General features: G+C 41.5%; 2 protein-coding genes across 3 annotated transcripts; one reads left to right on the plus strand and one right to left on the minus strand.

The window, feature by feature from the left end:
* Window positions 1–862: 862 nt before the first annotated feature.
* LOC128708843 (cryptochrome-1) lies at window positions 863–4335 on the minus strand. Its single transcript, XM_053803824.1, has 5 exons — window positions 4185–4335; window positions 3770–4104; window positions 3027–3688; window positions 1176–1424; window positions 863–1103 (listed from the first exon to the last, which is right to left on the minus strand). Exons 1-5 carry the CDS (start codon window positions 4333–4335, stop codon window positions 863–865), a joined length of 1638 nt encoding a protein of 545 aa, XP_053659799.1.
* A 5935-nt stretch (window positions 4336–10270) lies between these two features.
* LOC128718908 (ubiquitin-conjugating enzyme E2 Q2) lies at window positions 10271–17339 on the plus strand. 2 transcript variants are annotated; one of them, XM_053812524.1, is made up of 8 exons: window positions 10271–10432; window positions 14815–14931; window positions 15023–15097; window positions 15197–15367; window positions 15829–15903; window positions 15987–16278; window positions 16373–16521; window positions 17229–17339. In XM_053812524.1, exons 1-8 carry the CDS (start codon window positions 10271–10273, stop codon window positions 17337–17339), a joined length of 1152 nt encoding a protein of 383 aa, XP_053668499.1. The 2 variants fall into 2 exon arrangements, with proteins under 2 accessions (XP_053668499.1, XP_053668498.1); XM_053812523.1 differs by having other exon boundaries at window positions 15023–15367.
* The last annotated feature ends 2530 nt before the right edge of the window (window positions 17340–19869 follow it).

Below are 19869 nucleotides of genomic sequence, written 5' to 3' on the forward strand. Positions count from 1 at the left end.
GAACCGGCTCCGAAGCGTGGAAAGACTCAAAAGTCCGCTGCCAAAGTAATGGCCTCTGTTTTTTGGGATGCGCATGGAATAATTTTTATCGATTATCTTGAGAAGGGAAAAACCATCAACAGTGACTATTATATGGCGTTATTGGAGCGTTTGAAGGTCGAAATCGCGGCAAAACGGCCCCATATGAAGAAAAAAAAAGTGTTGTTCCACCAAGACAGCGGACCGTGCCACAAGTCATTGAGAACGATGGCAAAAATTCATGAATTGGGCTTCGAATTGCTTCCCCACCCACCGTATTCTCCAGATCTGGCCCCCAGCGACTTTTTCTTGTTCTCAGACCTCAAAGGGATGCTCGCAGGGAAAAAAATTGGCTGCAATGAAGAGGTGGTCGCCGAAACTGAGGCCTATTTTGAGGCAAAACCGAAGGAGTACTACCAAAATGGTATCAAAAAATTGGAAGGTCGTTATAATCGTTGTATCGCTCTTGAAGGGAACTATGTTGAATAATAAAAACGAATTTTGACAAAAAAATGTGTTTTTCTTTGTTAGACCGGGGACTTATCAGCCAACCTGTTATATGATCTACATACACGTACAGTTCTTATCTAGAAAATGGACGCTATGCAAAAACAAACGAAATATGGATTCCCGATTGTTTTTTTTTTGCATTCTTTGAAAACAAACAATAAACATATATACCACACGAAAACGTTCTTTACGAACGTCATCCCATTAACACCGTCGGAAAGGATAGCTAACAAACAGTAACAAAGTGAAAAACTAAATACAATCCTTCTCATGTTCAAATCTACTGATTCAGCCACTTTCCCTGTATGGCTTTGTGGAAAAAGGTAAATGGGGTTTACGCTTCTGTTGCGGCGTCATCTGACAACCAGAAGAACTGTCTGATCTCGTCAATATCCGACGGGCGGCAATGGGGCGGTGTAGAACCACCATCCACCAGCTTGTCCCTTAACGAGGCCATCGTGTGCGCGTTACGCTTCGACACTGCGCCCAAATCGATCATGGGTGCCGGATAATGTTCGCCAATTACGCACCCATACTCGATCTGTTGCTCCCGGGAAGCTTTCCATGGTTCGTGTCTGTAAACAAAATAACGGAAGCCAATATCAATAATAACCATCCACAGTAACAACGGGCGTGCAATTGCTTACACAAATTGTACCGGATAGTTGGCCAGTTCGGGTAGATAGCGCTTGACGTAGTCACCCTTCGGATCGAGTCGGCGCGCGAGTGCAATCGGACAGGTGCATTTAGATGAATCGAGCAATCGCTCGAAAGCGGATGAAGATACCCACATCCAGTTGCCGGCACACACGGACCAATCAGCATCCAGCAGGTACTTGAGGAAATGTTGCAATCCTTCCTCCCAGCTTAGCCAAAGTCCTCCGCGTGTAAGGAATCTACCGAAGGGATGAAATATTAACAGCGAAAACAAGGAAATTTATTAGAAAATAATGCACAATGACAATGGAATTATCAAGGACACAGATGACACAGCTTTCGTTGAAGGCTATCAACACAGGAGCAGGGGTTGTTGAAGGAAAAACCGCGTTCTACCAAATCATCGTCCTGTACCAGTACCTCACGCACAACCACCACAGTTTGTTGAGAACATTTCACCACCTACCACAAATTTTAACTCTACGGTAGATCCTCCAAAAATGCAATCTCCGGGTATCAGGTAAACCGCGTACTCAAGCTCGTCTAAGAAAATTTTCTGGAATAGGGCATTCAAAGTGGCGTATATCCGGGACACAATTTCTATCCATTCTGACTGTGTGCGTAGAGTATACTTTACTGAATCGCTAGCTCTCAAGGAATGGATTGAGGATTAATGATTAATTAATGCAAATGCGAATAACGCTATTCGAAGACCCATCGTTTTGTGGATTCGTCCATACTATTCTTAGGTCTTCACACGACAGGACCGGTCCAAAATCCAATCCGGACCAATCCTCCGTACGCAGGATTGACGATCTCATCTTTGACTTATAAATAAAGTCATAAATAGCAAGCCTGGACCTGTAGAGGTTGTTGTGCCGATAAAGAAGAAGAAGTTGAACTGTAATCGGGTCTACGTAAGAAGAAAAAGTTTCGTACATTCCTGAACCAAACTTATACCGCATATGTAGTTTGAACGACAAAAGCGGTCAGTTTCATTCATTTTGCATACATTAATCAACACATTAATGTAAACCTCCGGCAACCGATTTTGTTCGATTTCTTTCACCGTGTCTTTCTCGAACAATCCGCACAACACCGAATCAAGACAGGGTGCTAAACCGTTCGATTAAACCAGCATTAACGTTGGTGAATAAATTTCTTCTCTGTTATATCTACGATTCTGTGCTTTGGCTTCAATCAATCGTTTTCGAAAGCGACTACGGCCTGTGATGTGAGAAAAACAAAAGATGCATACATGAATAACCAACCACCAACTGCATTGATATGAACGGGGAGTCCGTTCTATACAACGGATCGTATCATATACCTCGTTAGCATATAATGAAGAAAAGTAGGAAGAAGGAACTTCACTAGCCCTTGTTCTGCATGAGACATTGATTGTGTTAATTCAATCCTGATCTTGATGAATACGATCGAAACAATGCTTCAATTTAAACATTAACGCTTGCTAATCGTGAACATGCAACAATTTCCGCCTTTAGGATATTTAGGACAGAATTGCTCTTCAACTGTTACCAAATCCACCCGTGCTCCGACACCAATTAGTCGGTTCTATCAATGGTAACCAACAAAATTGCTGTTTCTTTAACACGATCGACCATTGTGGCCCCTAGGCTCAAGAGTGATTTTCTTATCGCACCAAAGTTGTTTTGCGATCGTAGCACGAGTGAATACTTCATGCCGAAGCCAATTTTTATTTTTTTGTCATCTTCTAAGATTTCCAAGCTATGATAAGCTGCAACCAGAATTGACACCACCACCTAGCCATAAAACCCGAAAATGCGTTACCGGCCGGTCCCGATAGGTCATGTACTTACGTTGCGGTAATGTTGCGCAATATATGGTGCAGCCAACCTTCAGCCAACAGTTGCCGCATGGCCGCATCAATCATTGGGAAACCCGTCCGGCCCTCCTTCCATCGGACCAGCGAATCATCCTCCGGTGCATACCAAGGAATGTTCAAACAAATCGGATTGCGTTCCATCTCACCATAGTATGGATTTTGTACCGACATCGTGTAGAAGTATTCGCGCCAAATCAGCTGCCCGGTGATGTGATGGCCTCCGGGATACTTAAACTGGCTGTGCGACTGCACCTTCTCGAACAGATCGTGCACACACCAGTAGAACATACGTACGGAAAGACAGCCGAAACGGAGAGCCGCACTCATGGACGTTGCTGGACCAAGAATTTCCGGTTTGGCCTGCGTTGGCAGATAGTAACCCTCGCGGAAAGCTTCCTCTTCTTGCTTCAGCCGTGCGCCAAGCGCTTCCAGAGCACGCGATTCGCCGCCAATCCACTTCTGGAAGGCAATGTTCGCATCGCCTTCGTAGAAAATGCCAAAATCTTCCGGCGTAGGCATTTGCTGGCAAAGCTTCAGCTCGGAAGAAAGTATGGCCGGGATGCGGCCAAACTCAATGTATTCGAAATTTGGTGCACCGACCGGACGAGGTGGATCTCCAATTATGTTCACCGTATGCTACAAAGTAGAAATCCAGTCAGTAATCCTATTTCCGATCGTTGTTTTTGGTGTCGCCGGTAAAGGGTGCCTACATCTTACCAAAAACATTTGATACGTTAACGGTGGAATGTCACCATTTGTCTGTATCACCTCATTCGGGTTCCAGAGCGTATGCGATACGTTCTCCACGCATCGGATATCCATCTTCTGGCACAGTTGCGTGACGGCATCATCGCGTTCCTTCCAGATCGGTTCACAGTCCTGCTCGAAGCACAGTTTTTTGATGTTCAGCTCCTCGAACAAACGGCGAAGCACGGTTACGCTGTCCCCCCGAAACACTAGCAACTGTCCGCCAAGATCACGAAACTGCCGGTCAAGGTCAGCCAACGATTCAAGCAGGAACTTCATCCGGTTGTACCCCACGATGCGGGTGCCTAGTGTAGCAAATTATGTACATGATCACATCAATACGTGTTATGGATCGTTTAAAGGGTCGTTCTACTGAATTACCTACCTGCACTTTCGCCATCGAATATGAAGATCGGGAACAGCTTCACCGCCTCACTGGACTGATTCATGCAATCGCTCTTGAGCGCTTCCAGCAGGCTGGGATTATCGTGCAAGCGAAGCCCATGGCGAAACCACAATATATTATTGATGGTCATTATTGCACTTCACGCACTTTACGCCTCCTAGCGGGCTCCCTGTCGAATCACAGCCAATTGCGTATTTGTTTGCACAGGTAGAATATGTTAACGGGTAGCTGGAAACCGAAAAAAAAACAACTTTTTCTTCACTGTCGCAGAGATTAAATGATGTATGGCGAGATTCACCGGATATCGGATTCCCCGGGCCGATAGATATTTCTGTTAACAGGTTTGGAAAATGCACTGCGAGAAACGGCTCACATAATGTGCCCAACGTGAACAGGTTTATCAAATGGTTGGTGTTGTTTTTTTCACCATCTGATAGTGTTGTGGTCGTTGTTCGTGCGTCGTGCGCTGGCATTGACAGCGGTAAAGATCCCAGTAGACAAAGATTCTGCAGTATTGACAACAAGGCGTTAACAAGGCACTTTGCTCACAGAAGATGCCTAGTTCTATTGTGTAACATTTTTCAAATGCTAATAGACATTTTTAGATGAATTGTGTGTATGTCCTACTATTCTATAAGTTATACACAACAGTTATGAGCTTTGCATTTTAATTCCTCAGCTTTTTCCACTAGTTCTCAGGAGTTCCCATTGCTGGAGAAGGACGAACAGTAGAGGCTGAATAGACTGGTCGTAACACCTGTTGGAATGTGGGTGTCAAATCGTTCGTTATGTCGTAAAACACAGTATGTAATTCATTGCTAAAATGCATATTTTAGACAATTTATCCATCAATCAAGCAGTATAAAGGGGCGAAATATCCCTGTTACATATGCAAGATGGTTTCCATCAGATCGTTAGGCACAAGTCTTTTGGGCCAATCCTTTCATCTACATAGTAAATGCTACATTATATCTTTATGCATAACGGTGCCATAACAATATTAGAAAGCAAGCTCATGCTGGGTATGCCATCCACATTGGAACGTTGAATCATACCACTAACACAACTCTCTTTATGCGCCATCCTGCAGCGTATCGCAAAGTACACATGCTCACGTGCAATGAACGGATTACTTGTCGAAACATTGAAACTGTGCGGAACATGTGGAAACGGTAGCGATTGAATTGATTTTTGAACACTCAACGATGAAGCAATTAATGTTCGTTTGAAATCGATTGAAAACATGAATTGACATACCAAACAATGTATGTATACCTCCTGAACGTCGAATATTTTAGTACCCTTCCGTTATGGCAACAGCACTTGTAATGATTCCCACTAGCTAGCTTGCACCACATACAACTTGCCTCCTTTAAACGAGAAATCACAAATTCAACTGACTGTTGTTACTGCTGGTAGGAACCTGGTGCGCCCTTACAAAATACCTTCCGTCTCCATGTTGCGCTTTGAGCACATGCGCGGTTATTATGAACTTGCTTATCTTGTTTCTTCATTCCATTACTTTGTTCTTAGTTTGTAGGTTGTTGATATAGCAACTACCTGGCGTAAGAGGTACTGAGGTTAATGTTCTTTTTAAAGGATGTTACCTCAAATTATTCCATCAACTTTATGAAAGATCTCATTACCGAACCCATTGGCCATCCCGTCTGGATGCCTAACCCATTGGCTTCGCTGACTCGTAGGTCTTCAGTGTTTGTTTTTTTTGAATTCGGTCTTCCCCTGGATGCAATATGCTAAGATAAAAAATTCTCATTGTTACACTGAGGATAGTTATTAATAAATCAAACTGCTTACATAACTGGTACAACGAATACTTCGTAGTTTTAGAGACTATTACAGTCGAGACTTAGCTGTATCTTACCGTGCTTCTACACCTAGCAGTCTTCCCAGGTACGTTGACCATCGTACCTGGGAAGACCGCTAGGTGTGGATGCACGGTTATATGTCCTTGTAGATAGTCTGTAGCAATGCATACCAATCTGGGACATTCGGTCTGACGACATGATCAATCAATCGTAGTCTGGTGTGCCTCATTTGCTAAACAACATTACAAGTTTTGCCTAGCTTTTAGTGCTCTTGAACTTCTTCAATGTAAGGTTTAAAGTTTCTGATACATTCAATTTGTTTGCCAAAATTTATGCTGTTTCTTTTGATAAGCATTAAATCATTTGGAGCTGTATACCATCAGAAAGAGCTTGTTTAAAAAAAATACCTTCATTAGTTCATTAATTATTCATTAGATCAATCAATTGCTGCTTGGATCCAAATTTCTTATTGATTAGTTTCGAGAAGTATTCTTCCGGAAATTAGGATTAGAAACTTTTTGGCTTCCACAGTACAGCGATAAACCGTTGCATTTCTGCAGTTCTTGACTAGACTCTCCTATCAGTGCGGCTAATATGTCACCGCCAAGAGCCGAGAGTGCCAGCGCGAATAAGTTCATCCGAATAGTGGATAGAAATACCACATTCTACAGTACAACACAAAACAGTCCTTCTAAATCCACAAAGTCACGCTGTTTTAAAAATTTCAACACTACGAAACGTTAACACATAAACAATCATTAGCTCATAATCATTCATCGTCAGTGGGCAAATATTCTGTCAACATCACTTGACAAGCAATGACTGTACCGTGTAGTCAGAACTTCAGTGCTCGGATAAATCGTACGTAAAAAAACACGTGTGAATCAAAGATTAAATAAATAAACTATTTCAAAATTGTTTTTTAAATTTTATAAGTTATTTCAGCATATTTTAAAAAGGGATTCCAATGAAAAATACAAGCACAAGCTCAAACTCAGTTGTCAAAAATTTCAATTTGGCAACACGGGACCGGAACGAAATAGATCGCTGTGTTGTTCCGAACCGACGAGCCCAACACTACACTGCCATACACACAGGAGCGTGTGCATGCGTACGAACTTTGTGCTGCTTGTACCGTGAACAAACGAATATTTCGTCGAGAATTGCTACGTGATTCACGGAAATTGTACTACTGTTTTAATCCCGCCGTTAGTTCGTGCAGTGTGAGTTACAGTGTTTCGTGAATCGTTGTTTTACGAGGAAAAAATAGAGAGAAAATTTCGTTACCTCAAGTACACACACACAGGGCGCACTGCGTCACCCGTAATTAAGCGCTCGGTACTTTTTGACGATGGTGATCCATTTTCGCGTAGCCTGCTCTTCATATAGTGAAACCAGACGCGTAGAAAACAGTGCCTAAAAGATAAAAGCGTTAATATTATGAAGTAAAAACAACGAATTCGGTAATTTCCAACCAACCAACAAAGATGTTGATACGGTTGAACCGCTCTTCCACTCTTGCCCAGGAATTGCCATTTGTCTAGAGCTGCGAAAATATGCTTCCATTTCCACCATTATGAATACTTACCCACAGACACAGCGAGCGGTGGTGTGGCTGGTATCAAGTTTTTCCCCAAGAAAGGGAGGGAGCCCTTTTTATTGCTGTGGTGTTAGTTTTGTACTTGGCCACCCTTCCTCAGGGGGCTGTGTCACGGAAGGATGGGCAGCGACGAGGGAAGCAGAGAGTGAAAGAGAGGAAAAACTCGTCAAATGTGCACTTTTTTTTTTGTTACTTCCCGTTTCTAAAATCGCAATCGCAAATTTTAATTCCCATACGTCCAATCCAAGTGCGGTCCGGTAAAGCCTCCTTTCGAAAATTCCCCGTGCCACCACCACCCCGACAACACCTGCTTCTTGCGGAGAGCAATGGCTCTTTTGAGTGTGCTGAATTTTTTTGTTATTTGCGATTACTGGTGTGGTAGTGCAAAGGCGAGAACACCACACATTAAAGGGAAAAAACACATACACGCGCGTAATACGCGGCTGGAACTTGTGCCATCGTTGTCAATCCGGGAAAAATCGAGGGCACCGGTTTTTTATTCGAGTTTTGAAATGCATAACCAACAAGCACCCGTGGCGGGTGGGTTTAAAGCATGAAAAATGCAATGGGAAAATGGCTCGCTGTGGTGTGTGACACTTAGACGACTTAGTGATGGACGATGTCTGTCGCTTGTACATCTCTTCTTTTGTGTTGTGTTTGGATATTCGTCTACTTGCGAGCCGTTCAGGAATCGGTGGTGGAACAAGTCTCAACTAAGAAAAGTCCATGACCATTCCGGGTGTCCAATCCTTGGGTAGGGCGTGGTGTGTGATGGGAAACAGTAAAACGCTGGCCCAGGTGCTGGGGAACAGCATCAACAGAAATGAGCATTAATGTTTTCTCCACAAAAGACTACATTGTGACGTATTTGCAATGTGTGTATGTGTGCGTTGTTTGTTTGTAGGAATGTGTGTCTGGCGATTCCTTGTGTGATGTACCTGCACCAAGAAGAAAAAAAACCTCCAACCGGTTATCAAGGAGCTGCGATTAGGAAGTAGGCGATGATGTATCAATAAGCATCGTACCAAAAACAATAGAAAAGAACCAAAGGCGGAACACTATAGTGTAAGCAGTATAAAGAGCTCAAAGATGTGTTACGTTGAGTAAGATTTTGCTGATTGTGTGAGTGACTCTCTGTTCGGTGTGTGTTTGTGCATCTTGAACGGTACAACACATATCCTCGACGTCTCGGCTCCCAAGGTGTAAGAAAAAATAATAAAAGAAACCCCCCAGTCGATGTTCTTTCCGGGTTTCGGTTTGCCGTGTGAAAAATGAGCACGTCGTCACAGCACCCTACAACTACAAAAACAACAAGAAAATAAGTTCGTCAGTTTCACACGACTGCCGAGGAACTCACAAATGTCAAAAATGGTTTCGTCGCAGTATGACCATCAAATACGACCCTCCGTTCGATTTATAGGCTACTAGTGGGTTTCATCTTAGTTTTTAGGTTTAATCGAACCACGCATCGACACATCTTCCGTCACACAATAGCGGCGATACTCATTCATTCAGGAATAAAATCGTTCTGCACCTGAAGTTGGAATGAAATAGATTTAAATCCCTACATCGTCTTAATTGTACAATAAAATGACCATACAATAAAAGGTACACACACTCTAAGTAAAAAAGAAATCTGCAAAAGATACAGGCATTATTAACAACACGCATCGTAGTGTGCGTAGTGCGTAGTGGTGATAAAGGAAATACGGTGCATGGAACGAACAAACCGTATCTGTGTGCAGTGTGTGCGTTTTAATGTGTGTTTTTTTAGGCCGTAATTATTGAAAGGAAATGGTGGTTGCAAATATTATATAAATTTATCGTTTTGGCTACACATCGCCCATGTATAAAAGCGTTTGTTATGTGTGCAGTGTAAAATATGTTTAGCCAGAATTGTGTTATTGCATTGTTGCTTTGGGTGCTTAAAACAAATTTTAATTAAATCCACTCTACTTTCGTGTGTTTCCGTGCGTGCCTGTGTGTGTGTGTGCGCGCGCGTTTGTATGTGCTTTTTCTTCAGCATCGATTTTGTGAGCATAATAAACAATAACAGAGCAACCTTCGCACACGAGCGCCAAGCGCAGTAGGCGGCTTGTTTTCCTCAGTACGAGAAGCCGACACCTTCTTTAACGACGGTCTGCGCTGCGTGTGCGCCCATGTGTGCGTATGTGTGCTAAAGTGTATTGTTGGTGTCCAAGAAAGATCTGTCAAACTTCGTATATTGTTGTACCTTCCTCTACATAACTATCCAAGTGAAAATTTGTGCTATAATATTCTGCTCTCTCCAATGTGGTGTTTTGTTTCGTGTAGTAGGAGATAGTGCTGGGTACATCAACAGCGCTGCAGTGGAGTGTTCGGGTTCGGATAGTGTGTGACCCTCCCCGGAACCCTGGATTAACAATCATAAGGCAAACGTTTGCAGCTCATTTGGAACGTCGCGCTGTGTCCTCAAATCGGTAACAATCGGAAAAGTGGTTTACCTCAATTTATCCATCACCTGTTCGTCCTGCAAAACCGCACGTCCGCGTTCACAGTCGTCCTCTGTTGCGTGACGTGTGCCCCTCTCCTACCCGATACGGGGTGTGGTGAGAGAGGAGGCACTGCACCTTCCTACCCCGGTCCGGTTGTCCGGCACGATGGCGTGCCTGAATACGCTGAAGCTAGAAATCAAAACGCTCGAGCAGGTCTTCCCGAAGAACCATGAACGGTTCCAAATCCTTAGCGCCACGGTGGACGAACTGTGCTGCCGCTTCATCGGTCGCAACGGCAAGCAATACGTAATCCATGCCAACATTACGGTAAGTGAGGGTAGAGTCATGTTCAATATGGGGTACATTGTGAAGAAAGGTGAAGCCCCATGTCTATGAGGCCGAATTGTATGAACTAACCTAGATAAATAGGGCATATGGCATTTAGCTGCCAGTCCTGAAACGAATAGAGGTAAAATGGACATCTGATGCTTAAATCAGTGGTAATTAATTAAGCAAGGTATAGGAACCTGCATTCTTTAGTCGTGCCGAGTGATAAGCTTGCAGAGATGAGGAAGATTTTACATATATTTACGAAAAAGAAACGCATCAGTTTTTGCATCCACCTCAATGTGCCTTACTTGGAAACTAATTACGTATTGATTTAATAGGTTGTATTGATAATCATAGCGAGATAATATGATATCTAGTAAAAATGTATAATTGGAACACATGAGGTTGGCAAGGGTAAAACTATGTTCACAATTCACAATAATGTACAACACCTGGCCACCCCAAGGAATCGTTACTTCCACTGTTAAATAATTTTACCTGAGTGGGAGGACCAGATTGCTGAGGTAGGAACAGATGCTATCGAGAATACTCTAAATATTCTCTTAAAAGTCTACCTGGTTCCCACCAGCTTTGCAGGAATAATGATTAACAAGAACGCTGAATATATAGTCTTACATGCAACATAATGTTCGGGAGGTTCCGGTTTTTGTGACAGCGAATAGTGGAATACACAGTTACTAATAAGAAAAATCAAGTCAGGGCCACCATTACTAACTTTTTTGCACGGGGAAGTTTGTTTTACATGTATCTGTTACTTACTGAAAGCTTACCTTCTTAGCTATTGGCCGGTGCAATCAGTCTAAGTTCTAATCTCGAAAAAAAAAAACTCAGTCTATCCCATGCCTGACTGATCTATCTAGAAACGAAAAAGTTTCTGAAAATCTCAGCTGGACAGTCTACTTTAGGGTTAAGGTGTGGGTATATAATCTGGGTGGACTTTTATAACGGAGTGTTAACAATGTTTTAATGTTTATATCCGACTGTTTAGCCAAAAAAGTGTACTGAGATACATTCAGACCGATAGCGAGATCTTTCATATCTTGGAGTAGATCAAGCGGTACGCAAGCGAAGCAAGTGATGGGTCATCTTATCGTTAATACTGTTTACATTAGTCTGGTTAGTTAACTTCTTGTTCTTTCGCTTAATGGTGCTAACAGTGGCTGCCTCGAAAATAGCAGTGCGTAAACATATTTACATATTGGATAATATTAACACATTGGATTCGTTTTGTAGTACGTTTTGCACGTAATTCTGCTCGGCAGTTCTCAACTATCATTCCGCTCAGGACCATCTAAGGACCTTTGATCATACCTTAAATTAACGAGTTTATATTTAAGGACGGTATCTGTCAAACTATCGAACACATATTTTTGTGAGGATTGTGTCATGTTGCTTCATGGTTCTCCTCGAATCTTTTGTTCAGTTGCTATGTTTACCGACCGTACTGGACCGTAATTTAATAACCATGCATAGTTAACTGAAACAAAAAAATGTTTTTATTTGAGCAATTTTTAGGCAATCCCTAAAATACACAAATATGATTTTACATTGTCACATAGTTTATGTTGGAAATTATCCTGAGTGAAACGAGCTAGATACAGATGCTTTGTGTTAGCATTCGTCTAGCAGTTGAAAGGAAACTTTTATTGAAGGGAAATAATTTAAGCTTAAATTCGTTGGGTAAATTTTGTATGGAAAGCCTTGCAGCTAACCTCCTGCAAGATTAAGCGTCTAAGAGCCTCCATACATCAAAACTAACACAAGAACACATAATCTGAGAAAAAAAGTTACGCATTCCAAAATAGTTTTGCGACTGCTAAAGATACTCGTTAATGCTTTTACATAGAGCAAAAGAGAAGAGGGACAACAAAGATACTTTATTGCATAAAAATTACTTGTAAAGTCAATGTTTTTATAATGCTTTCTATTGATAACCCACACTTGATGAAGGTTTTCTATAAAACTTTATAAAACATACTCATGGGGAATTATTTCAGCAATCATTTGTCTGTCCTCATAATAGATGTCCTCATGTCTGATTTTGTTCCTTCTAAAAGAAGGTTTATCTTCAATTCTTCTTAAACAAAATAAATAGACATCTTTCATTTACGTGATTTGCCGTGACGTGTTGTAATGTTCTTGTTGTTCGCATTATTTTCAAAACATATTGGCCATTAAATAGCGTTCTTCTACGTAATGTAAATTTCAAACTCATCCTTTCTCACCCATAAGGACCCATGGGATAAGGAAATCAGCAGCGCGGGAAAGAGCGAGCGCGATATGTTTGCGAGAAATAGATAAACTTGCAAACATCGATGCAATAGTGCTGCGAAGCTAAAGTACTTCCAAATTTAGGTCAATTTCAGTACCCCGCTCCCAATTGCGTTGCACAAGCGGAGAAGAAACCCGCCGGAGGTCATGATGCAATGATGTGGGTGGTAAGCAGCGAAAATAAGAACATTTATTTGGAATTTCCAAATTTAGTGAGGACAAACTTTGGAGCAAGCGGGAAGCTTTCTAGCTTTACACCGATTTATTTACAGACGGTAGAATGTATACAAATGTCGGTTAAAAAAAAAGTTTTCCTCAAAACATATTTATTACATTACGTCTTGGCTGCACAACTGACATCTGAATAACAATTGGAAATGTCATTCTGCGTCGCACATGATGCGTGCAGTTTCGTTATTACGCACGTGCACAATTTATGATGAATGTGCAATACCATTGTTTTTGTCATGTTGAAAGCATACCAAGCGTGTAAAATAGCGAAGAAATGGGTCGCATTTCTACGAAGCATGTTCGTTAAGTGATTAGTAATGATAACAGATGGGGGTTAAGCAGTTTCTTTCACGTGTCTCATACTTTTATTTCTACATCCGGGCGATTTGGATCGTTAAGTTCTAGTGTTTTATTTGCCGGATCAAAGTATGCACAGAACAGGTGCCGTGTTAATCTGTTCTCCCGTTCTGTCATCTTGCATGTTCTTTGTTGCTTTATCGATATATGGAGAAGATATTTCTCGTGCTGGTTTGCGTTCATTCCCTACTTAATTAACCAATTTCTTTGCGATGTTTTAGCTTTTTAGACCGTAAAAACGAGAATCGATTATTTACCATCCTATCAGCTGTTTCTGTACGATTTACTAAATCTCAAATCATTTCAGTGTTGTCAGAGTTGTTTTTTTTTATAAACATTCCTGTCCACACATTAGATTAATGATCATTAACAAAAATTGCAAGCAACTCTCCATAAATACTTTTATTGCTTTTTATTTGTAAATTAACCTGATCAGTTTTAACTTTGAATTATTATTTTTAAGAAACGTAATTAAAATTAATGTTTGATTATTATTTCCATTTATTAATTTAATAATATCTGATGTTTTAGTGGTTCTCATAATTCTAATCAATTTAACATTGGATAAGAAATGGTGGCTTTTAATTGTTTGGGTCGTGCAATCTTGCACTTGAAACAGTTCAAGTAATCAGATTAAATATGGTCAAAACGTCAGAGAGGTGGAAAACAAAACATGCACGCTACTTGTAGAAAACAGTACCAGCATCACGTTTCCAGTTGTGTTATTGACCTTTTGGGATGCTCCAGCCAAGGATGCTGCTTAGTTGGGCGGATGTGGATGGTAAAATAGAGGGGGGTAGGAGGAGGAAAACAAGCTTATGTTGTTCTTTGTGTCTGGCAACACTATTATTGATTGGTTGGTATGAAAAGGACATATGGGACCAGATGTTGGACAGGAGTTTCAGCATATTAAATAGAAAAATATTTCGGTAAACCACAAAACCTCAAGTTTTATTATTAGTTGTGTCAGGCTACGATTATCATACAGCAGAGGATAAGCTTTAACTGTCAGGTGGCCAGGAAAGCAGACGTATAGTATTACGGTGTGGGAGAATCAGCGGTGGTAAGCGTTAGTCCAACCGTTGCTGATTTGAGGGCGTTCAGACTATAGAGGCACATTCGAGTACGTTAGTCACAAAGAACCAGATAAGAACCACAAGATTATGAATCCGTGGAATAAAAACATTAGATTAAAAAAAATAGATTTGGATTGAAGAAGCATATATTGAGTCTGGTAAGAGTAACCCTGTTAAGTGTGATAAATGATCATACATGTGATGCGAACTAAATGAGTCACCAAGAAGAAGTGATTTCCATTTCTGTTTCCAGGAAGGGGAGGGTATTGAAATTAGGGCAGCATAACGAAAGTCATAGTCATCAGCACCAAAAATCTAATTATTTTTATCGTACATTTTGTTTATACTAACTTACTTACTTACATTTTGTTTTTATTAATGGTTAAGTATTCCATAATAACGATAATTTTTTATTCCATCCAGGAAACGTATCCATCCACGCCTCCAGTATGGTTCGCCGAAAGCGAGGACACAAGTATTAGCAACGCTGTACAAATACTAACGAATACGAACGGTTTAGATAATCATGTTGTAAATCAGGTATGAAAAGTAGAACAAAAATGCTAAAATAAAACATGTAAAAATTCGAAAGGTGCGCATGTTTAATGTAAACTTATCTCATCATTTTTAGGTACACATACTGTTACGCGAACTCTGCCGGCAGCACACGGTTCCACTACCTCCCGATCTGGAAACGCTGAAGAAAGCCTTCCAGCCGAATGGTGGCGCAGCCGGGGCACACCTACATGCAGCCGCCCATCTCCAGCATGGCATGCCACCACAGCAGTTACTTTCGGCGCACCAGCAACAGCAGCAGCAACATCAGCAACTTCAGCTGCAACACCAGCAACAGGCGATCGATGAGATCGACTCCGACTGTGATGATATCGAGGATGTGGTCGGCGAAAGCGACCAGGAAAGTGAAGGTGAAGAGGATTTGCCCCTCGAGATGGACGATGGCCGCAGCACGGCGAAGGTATGTGCAATAAACGATTGTAAACACACAGTTGCAGTTGTAAACTGTAACATACGCAGTAGCATCAGTGCGTACGTCAGCTTTATGTAGCTTAGAGTTAGCCTACGTGGTACGCACAATGTCGTTGCTATATTGCCTTAGTAGGAGCCAACCACCCCCCAGTGGGGCAATTCGAACTGTAAACTTGCTTCGCTTGTATATGGAAAATCTTCCTATTTCATTGCATTGTTGCTATTTAGCTTATGTTTTGCATTTCGATTCTTATCAGAATGACCTATATATATATACAATAACGGTAGCGGGAACCTGCATAGAGTGTATCGGAGGTAAATCATGAGTATAAGAGTATGCCTATGTTGTCACTAGTTGCGCACTATCAGCACTGCAATTTTAGAAATTTAAATACCGAAGCATAATAATCATTACTATATCGCTTTTTCGCATCTCTGTTTACATTGTAGAAAGACGAAATGGAAGTAGAACATTTAGCAACATTGGAAAGATTACGACAAACGCAACGGCAGGATTATTTGAAGGTAAGTATGTGTATCCTGTATTGGAATTGATTTTCCTTGAACATATGATTCTAATGACGTTCTCATACCAACTTTCACTCCAGGGTTCCGTGTCTGGTTCGGTGCAGGCGACGGATAGACTTATGAAGGAGCTGCGTGACATCTACCGGTCCGATTCGTTCAAAAACAACATGTACTCGATAGAGCTAGTAAACGATTCCATTTACGAGTGGAACATCCGTCTCATGTCGGTCGACCCGGACAGTCCGCTGCACAACGATCTGGTATTGCTAAAGGAGCGCGAAGGCAAGGACAGCATACTGCTGAACATCATGTTCAAGGAAACGTACCCTTTCGAGCCACCGTTCGTGCGGGTCGTGCATCCGATCATATCCGGTAAGGCGCGATGAGATGAGTGCACTGCATGTTCCTTCTTGGTTCAATGTGTGATTATTTGCCACTATACACGGAATTATCTTTTTTCTAATAGGCGGCTACGTCCTGGTAGGTGGTGCCATCTGCATGGAGCTGCTCACGAAACAGGGCTGGAGCTCAGCTTACACCGTGGAAGCGGTCATTATGCAAATAGCGGCCACACTAGTCAAGGGCAAGGCGCGAATACAGTTCGGCCCTACGAAGGTGAGAAATTTAATACGCACGCGTGTCGAGCGTAAACTACACGTTATATACCGTAGCGCAAGACCACCTACAACGGTTTGTTTGGTCACGTAATCTACTGCTTAAAAGGGAGATAAAAAGTTAAATTATGTAGGCATCTATCAAAAAGGTTTTGATGATGATTTTTTAATAGTCAAGGATAAATTTCTAAAACTAAACTAACGCCAACCGTTTGAATGGCACTCAGATTCGACGGACTGAATCAGATGACTTTATTTCAGATTCAGATGACTTGAACCGATGGAATTTCGGACAAACTTCAAATGTAGGGTCAATACCAGTAGTTTCAAAGTAAACACGTAGAGCCACGTATGTGGACATTATCAATATTTATACGCGTTTATCTCAAAACTACGTACTCCTCGGAGTTGTTATGGTCTGTTAGAGTTATCCACCATTGTTTCAAAATTTCATAAACGAGGTACTCTATTTATTGTTTTATTTTTGTCTTCCAATGGTTTTTAACCAATTCCCAAAAGTTCACGAAAATCGTTTTTTAACGGCAATCGGAGAAAAGATCTATAAAAACGTCAATTGTTTGTGTTTCAACGAAAAACACTCACCGTTGAAAAAAAGTCCCCAATATAACATTATTTTTGAGCTTCCAATGTGTACATCTCCCCTTAGATTAAAATTTCCACTCAAAACAACCACTAATCGAATATCAGTCTCTTTCACAGGGTCAGTACAGCTTAGCTAGAGCGCAGCAAAGTTTCAAATCGCTCGTGCAAATCCACGAAAAGAACGGATGGTTTACACCGCCCAAAGAGGACGGTTAAGCTGTGGCAATACAATGATGAGAAGGATGGCGCACCGTTCGTTGCTGATGCACTGCTACTACTCTACTACTCGGCTGTTCCATTTGTCGTATGGAGTCGCGCCCCTATAAAAGGTCCTGCTCGTGACTCGCGCGCCACACGACAATGTGCACTAATGCTGCGCCATACCGTGTCCCGTAACATGATTCGCTAGCGCTTTAGATTCGGACGCAAGATAGATTGTGATTTGTGTGGCATTATAGTGTCGAATCGTCGATCAAGCAAAGGAAGTGTGTGTGTGTGTATGTTTGTGTAAACAAGGAGTGTAATATGTGTTTTGCGAAAGGTTAGCAAACAACACAGTAGTAGCATCCATTCAGAACAACAAAACTGGAATGCGACCGCATCCTCTCTTTTCTACTACTAACAATACGTTCTCTCGTTCGTTTAAGCTTTTAGGTTTATAGGCTTAAGTGTAAACGTGCGCAAGTACGGATGGAAAGCACGGCACAAACGCGAACACTCAGTCCCGATGCGTCTATTAAAATGTATGTGTGAGTATCTGTGAATGTGCGTAAGAATGTGTGCGAGTTTGAATGAATGGAACGGCTTGGGAAGGCAAAAGGTAGTAGAGAGACACGGCGGCAAACGGGGGCACACACTAATGATGATGAAATGCAGCTATAAATAAAATTAGGAAATAACGGATGAGCATACTGTTTGAAATTGTGGAAAAAGGGTGTTAATAGCACATTTCAGCGAAGTTTTTTTTGTATATTACACACATTCACACACCTTTTAATTGAATGAAACACACTAAAACTTGAATCACTGAAACCGTGCATAGTAAAAGATCGTGTAAGCAAGTAACGTATGTGGAGTAGGATTTCGATCGAATCTATTGATCGGTGCGCCTAGGCGTTTATGTGTATGTGCGCAAGAATTCGGGCTTTTTAACAATTATGTGTTTCTGTTACTTCTTCCCCTGTTTATGCTTATGTTATGCTGTTTTAACACTCTCTAAAATCAACGAGAATCAATCAATAATGAGCGGTAGTGTGTCCCCTGCTTTCCTACTTGAATGAATCGTTTCAGTAGATATGTGCCCAATGATTGTGTAGAGAAAGGAACATTTTGAGCCTGCCGCAATAATGTTAGTGACGCATTAAATGCTCACATATGTTTGTATAGTCGAATTCGGATAGCATCCTTTCGGAGGGGAAGTTTTCCTTTACCCTTAGTTAGGCTTTGTCCTAGAAGACAATATTTAGACTGACTGCGAACGAGGTAATGCTTTGTTGTGCTCCGTTCTCATTGAAACGCTCGAAACAGATAAAAGGAATTACATAATTTCGCTTCATGCATATGGGTTTAATAACTCTTGTCGGTTTTAGTTTAACACATTTTCTTCTTCTTTATCGGCACAACAACCTCACGTGGCCTAAGGCCTGCCATTTCTGACTTCCTACGACTTTATTTACCCGTAGCTGGATAGTCAGTCCTGCGTACGGGGGAATGACCCGGATGGGATTTTGGTCCGGTCCGTTCGTGTAAAGAGCGGCATCGCTACCATCATGCCACCGGCAAAACGTCTGGGCAAAATCGTTTCAAGGCGACTCGACGTCGGGTAATGTGGCGTTGAACGTGTTAAGCGATAGTTTTTGTTTGTGTTTTTTTGCTTAACTTTTCCTTGTTCCTATCGTTTGCAATCTAACAGATTGATAATCGATCTTGAAAGGGACTCTGATTGGGCTTTGCAGAAAGCAAAAGCTGCACCTCATTACCGTATTTTTGCATGTATACGGTATACATTTTTTGCAGCACTATTGGCATTAGAAAGGAAATACGAATTGCGTTTTACCCTTTCCTGTTCAATGTCGAAACGTTATTTTTCCACCTCATCTGGGGAAGTAGAATATTCAGCTCAACAGGATCTGTCGAATCACCTGTAAACGATGTTAAAACAAATTTTATTTTTTTGTGCACCCTTTTTTCACCGCTCAATAATCGAAGAACCACATCAATTCACACTGTATAACTCAAAATGTTGCACTCGAAGCAAAGAAAGTGCAGTGTAATGTGCGTTGGGAATGTGCGTTTTCCTGCCTCAATCATGACGGCATAAGTGGGAAGAAACCCCCTCAAACGTAAGCTAGGCTCTCGAAAGTGTAGTGAAACATTGGTAAACAGTTTAAAATTGTTTGTTCGCCCCCTAACAGCAATATCGCAGTGCAATGTTTTGTGAACCCTAGGTAAACTGTTAGCAGGAACTTTTAGTTAGTCTCGCAAATCATAGGTAAACCCCGTGCATAGTCAATTTATTGCGTGAAATTCAATCACCTCCAATTATTTACCGTCTCTAAACAGTTTTCAAATCTTAAAAAAAAAAACAGAGATATTTCAAAGATGGTACAACTTCCAATTCTAATATGCTGGAATAATTCGTTTGTTGAACTTCGTGACGTGCAATTGACCGTATATGGGTTATCTACGGTTTGCGGGCAGGCTAGGAGCTTCCGGCAACCTTTGGTTTATAAACAGCACTTGAAAA

Source organism: Anopheles marshallii, chromosome 2 (assembly GCF_943734725.1).
Source record: "Anopheles marshallii chromosome 2, idAnoMarsDA_429_01, whole genome shotgun sequence".
NCBI lineage: Eukaryota > Metazoa > Arthropoda > Insecta > Diptera > Culicidae > Anopheles > Anopheles marshallii.

Excerpts from the sequence above, each read along its gene's own strand:
- LOC128708843 (XM_053803824.1), bottom strand. The coding sequence starts at position 4,335 with ATGACCATCAATAATATATTGTGGTTTCGCCATGGGCTTCGCTTGCAC. Across the intron at positions 4,105-4,184 it reads ATTCGATGGCGAAAGTGCAG|GCACCCGCATCGTGGGGTAC; the intron begins GTAGGTAATTCA and ends TTGCTACACTAG. Across the intron at positions 1,104-1,175 it reads AACTATCCGGTACAATTTGT|ACACGAACCATGGAAAGCTT; the intron begins GTAAGCAATTGC and ends TTTTGTTTACAG.
- LOC128718908 (XM_053812523.1), top strand. The coding sequence starts at position 10,271 with ATGGCGTGCCTGAATACGCTGAAGCTAGAAATCAAAACGCTCGAGCAG. Across the intron at positions 10,433-14,814 it reads TAATCCATGCCAACATTACG|GAAACGTATCCATCCACGCC; the intron begins GTAAGTGAGGGT and ends TATTCCATCCAG. Across the intron at positions 16,279-16,372 it reads CGTGCATCCGATCATATCCG|GCGGCTACGTCCTGGTAGGT; the intron begins GTAAGGCGCGAT and ends TTTTTCTAATAG.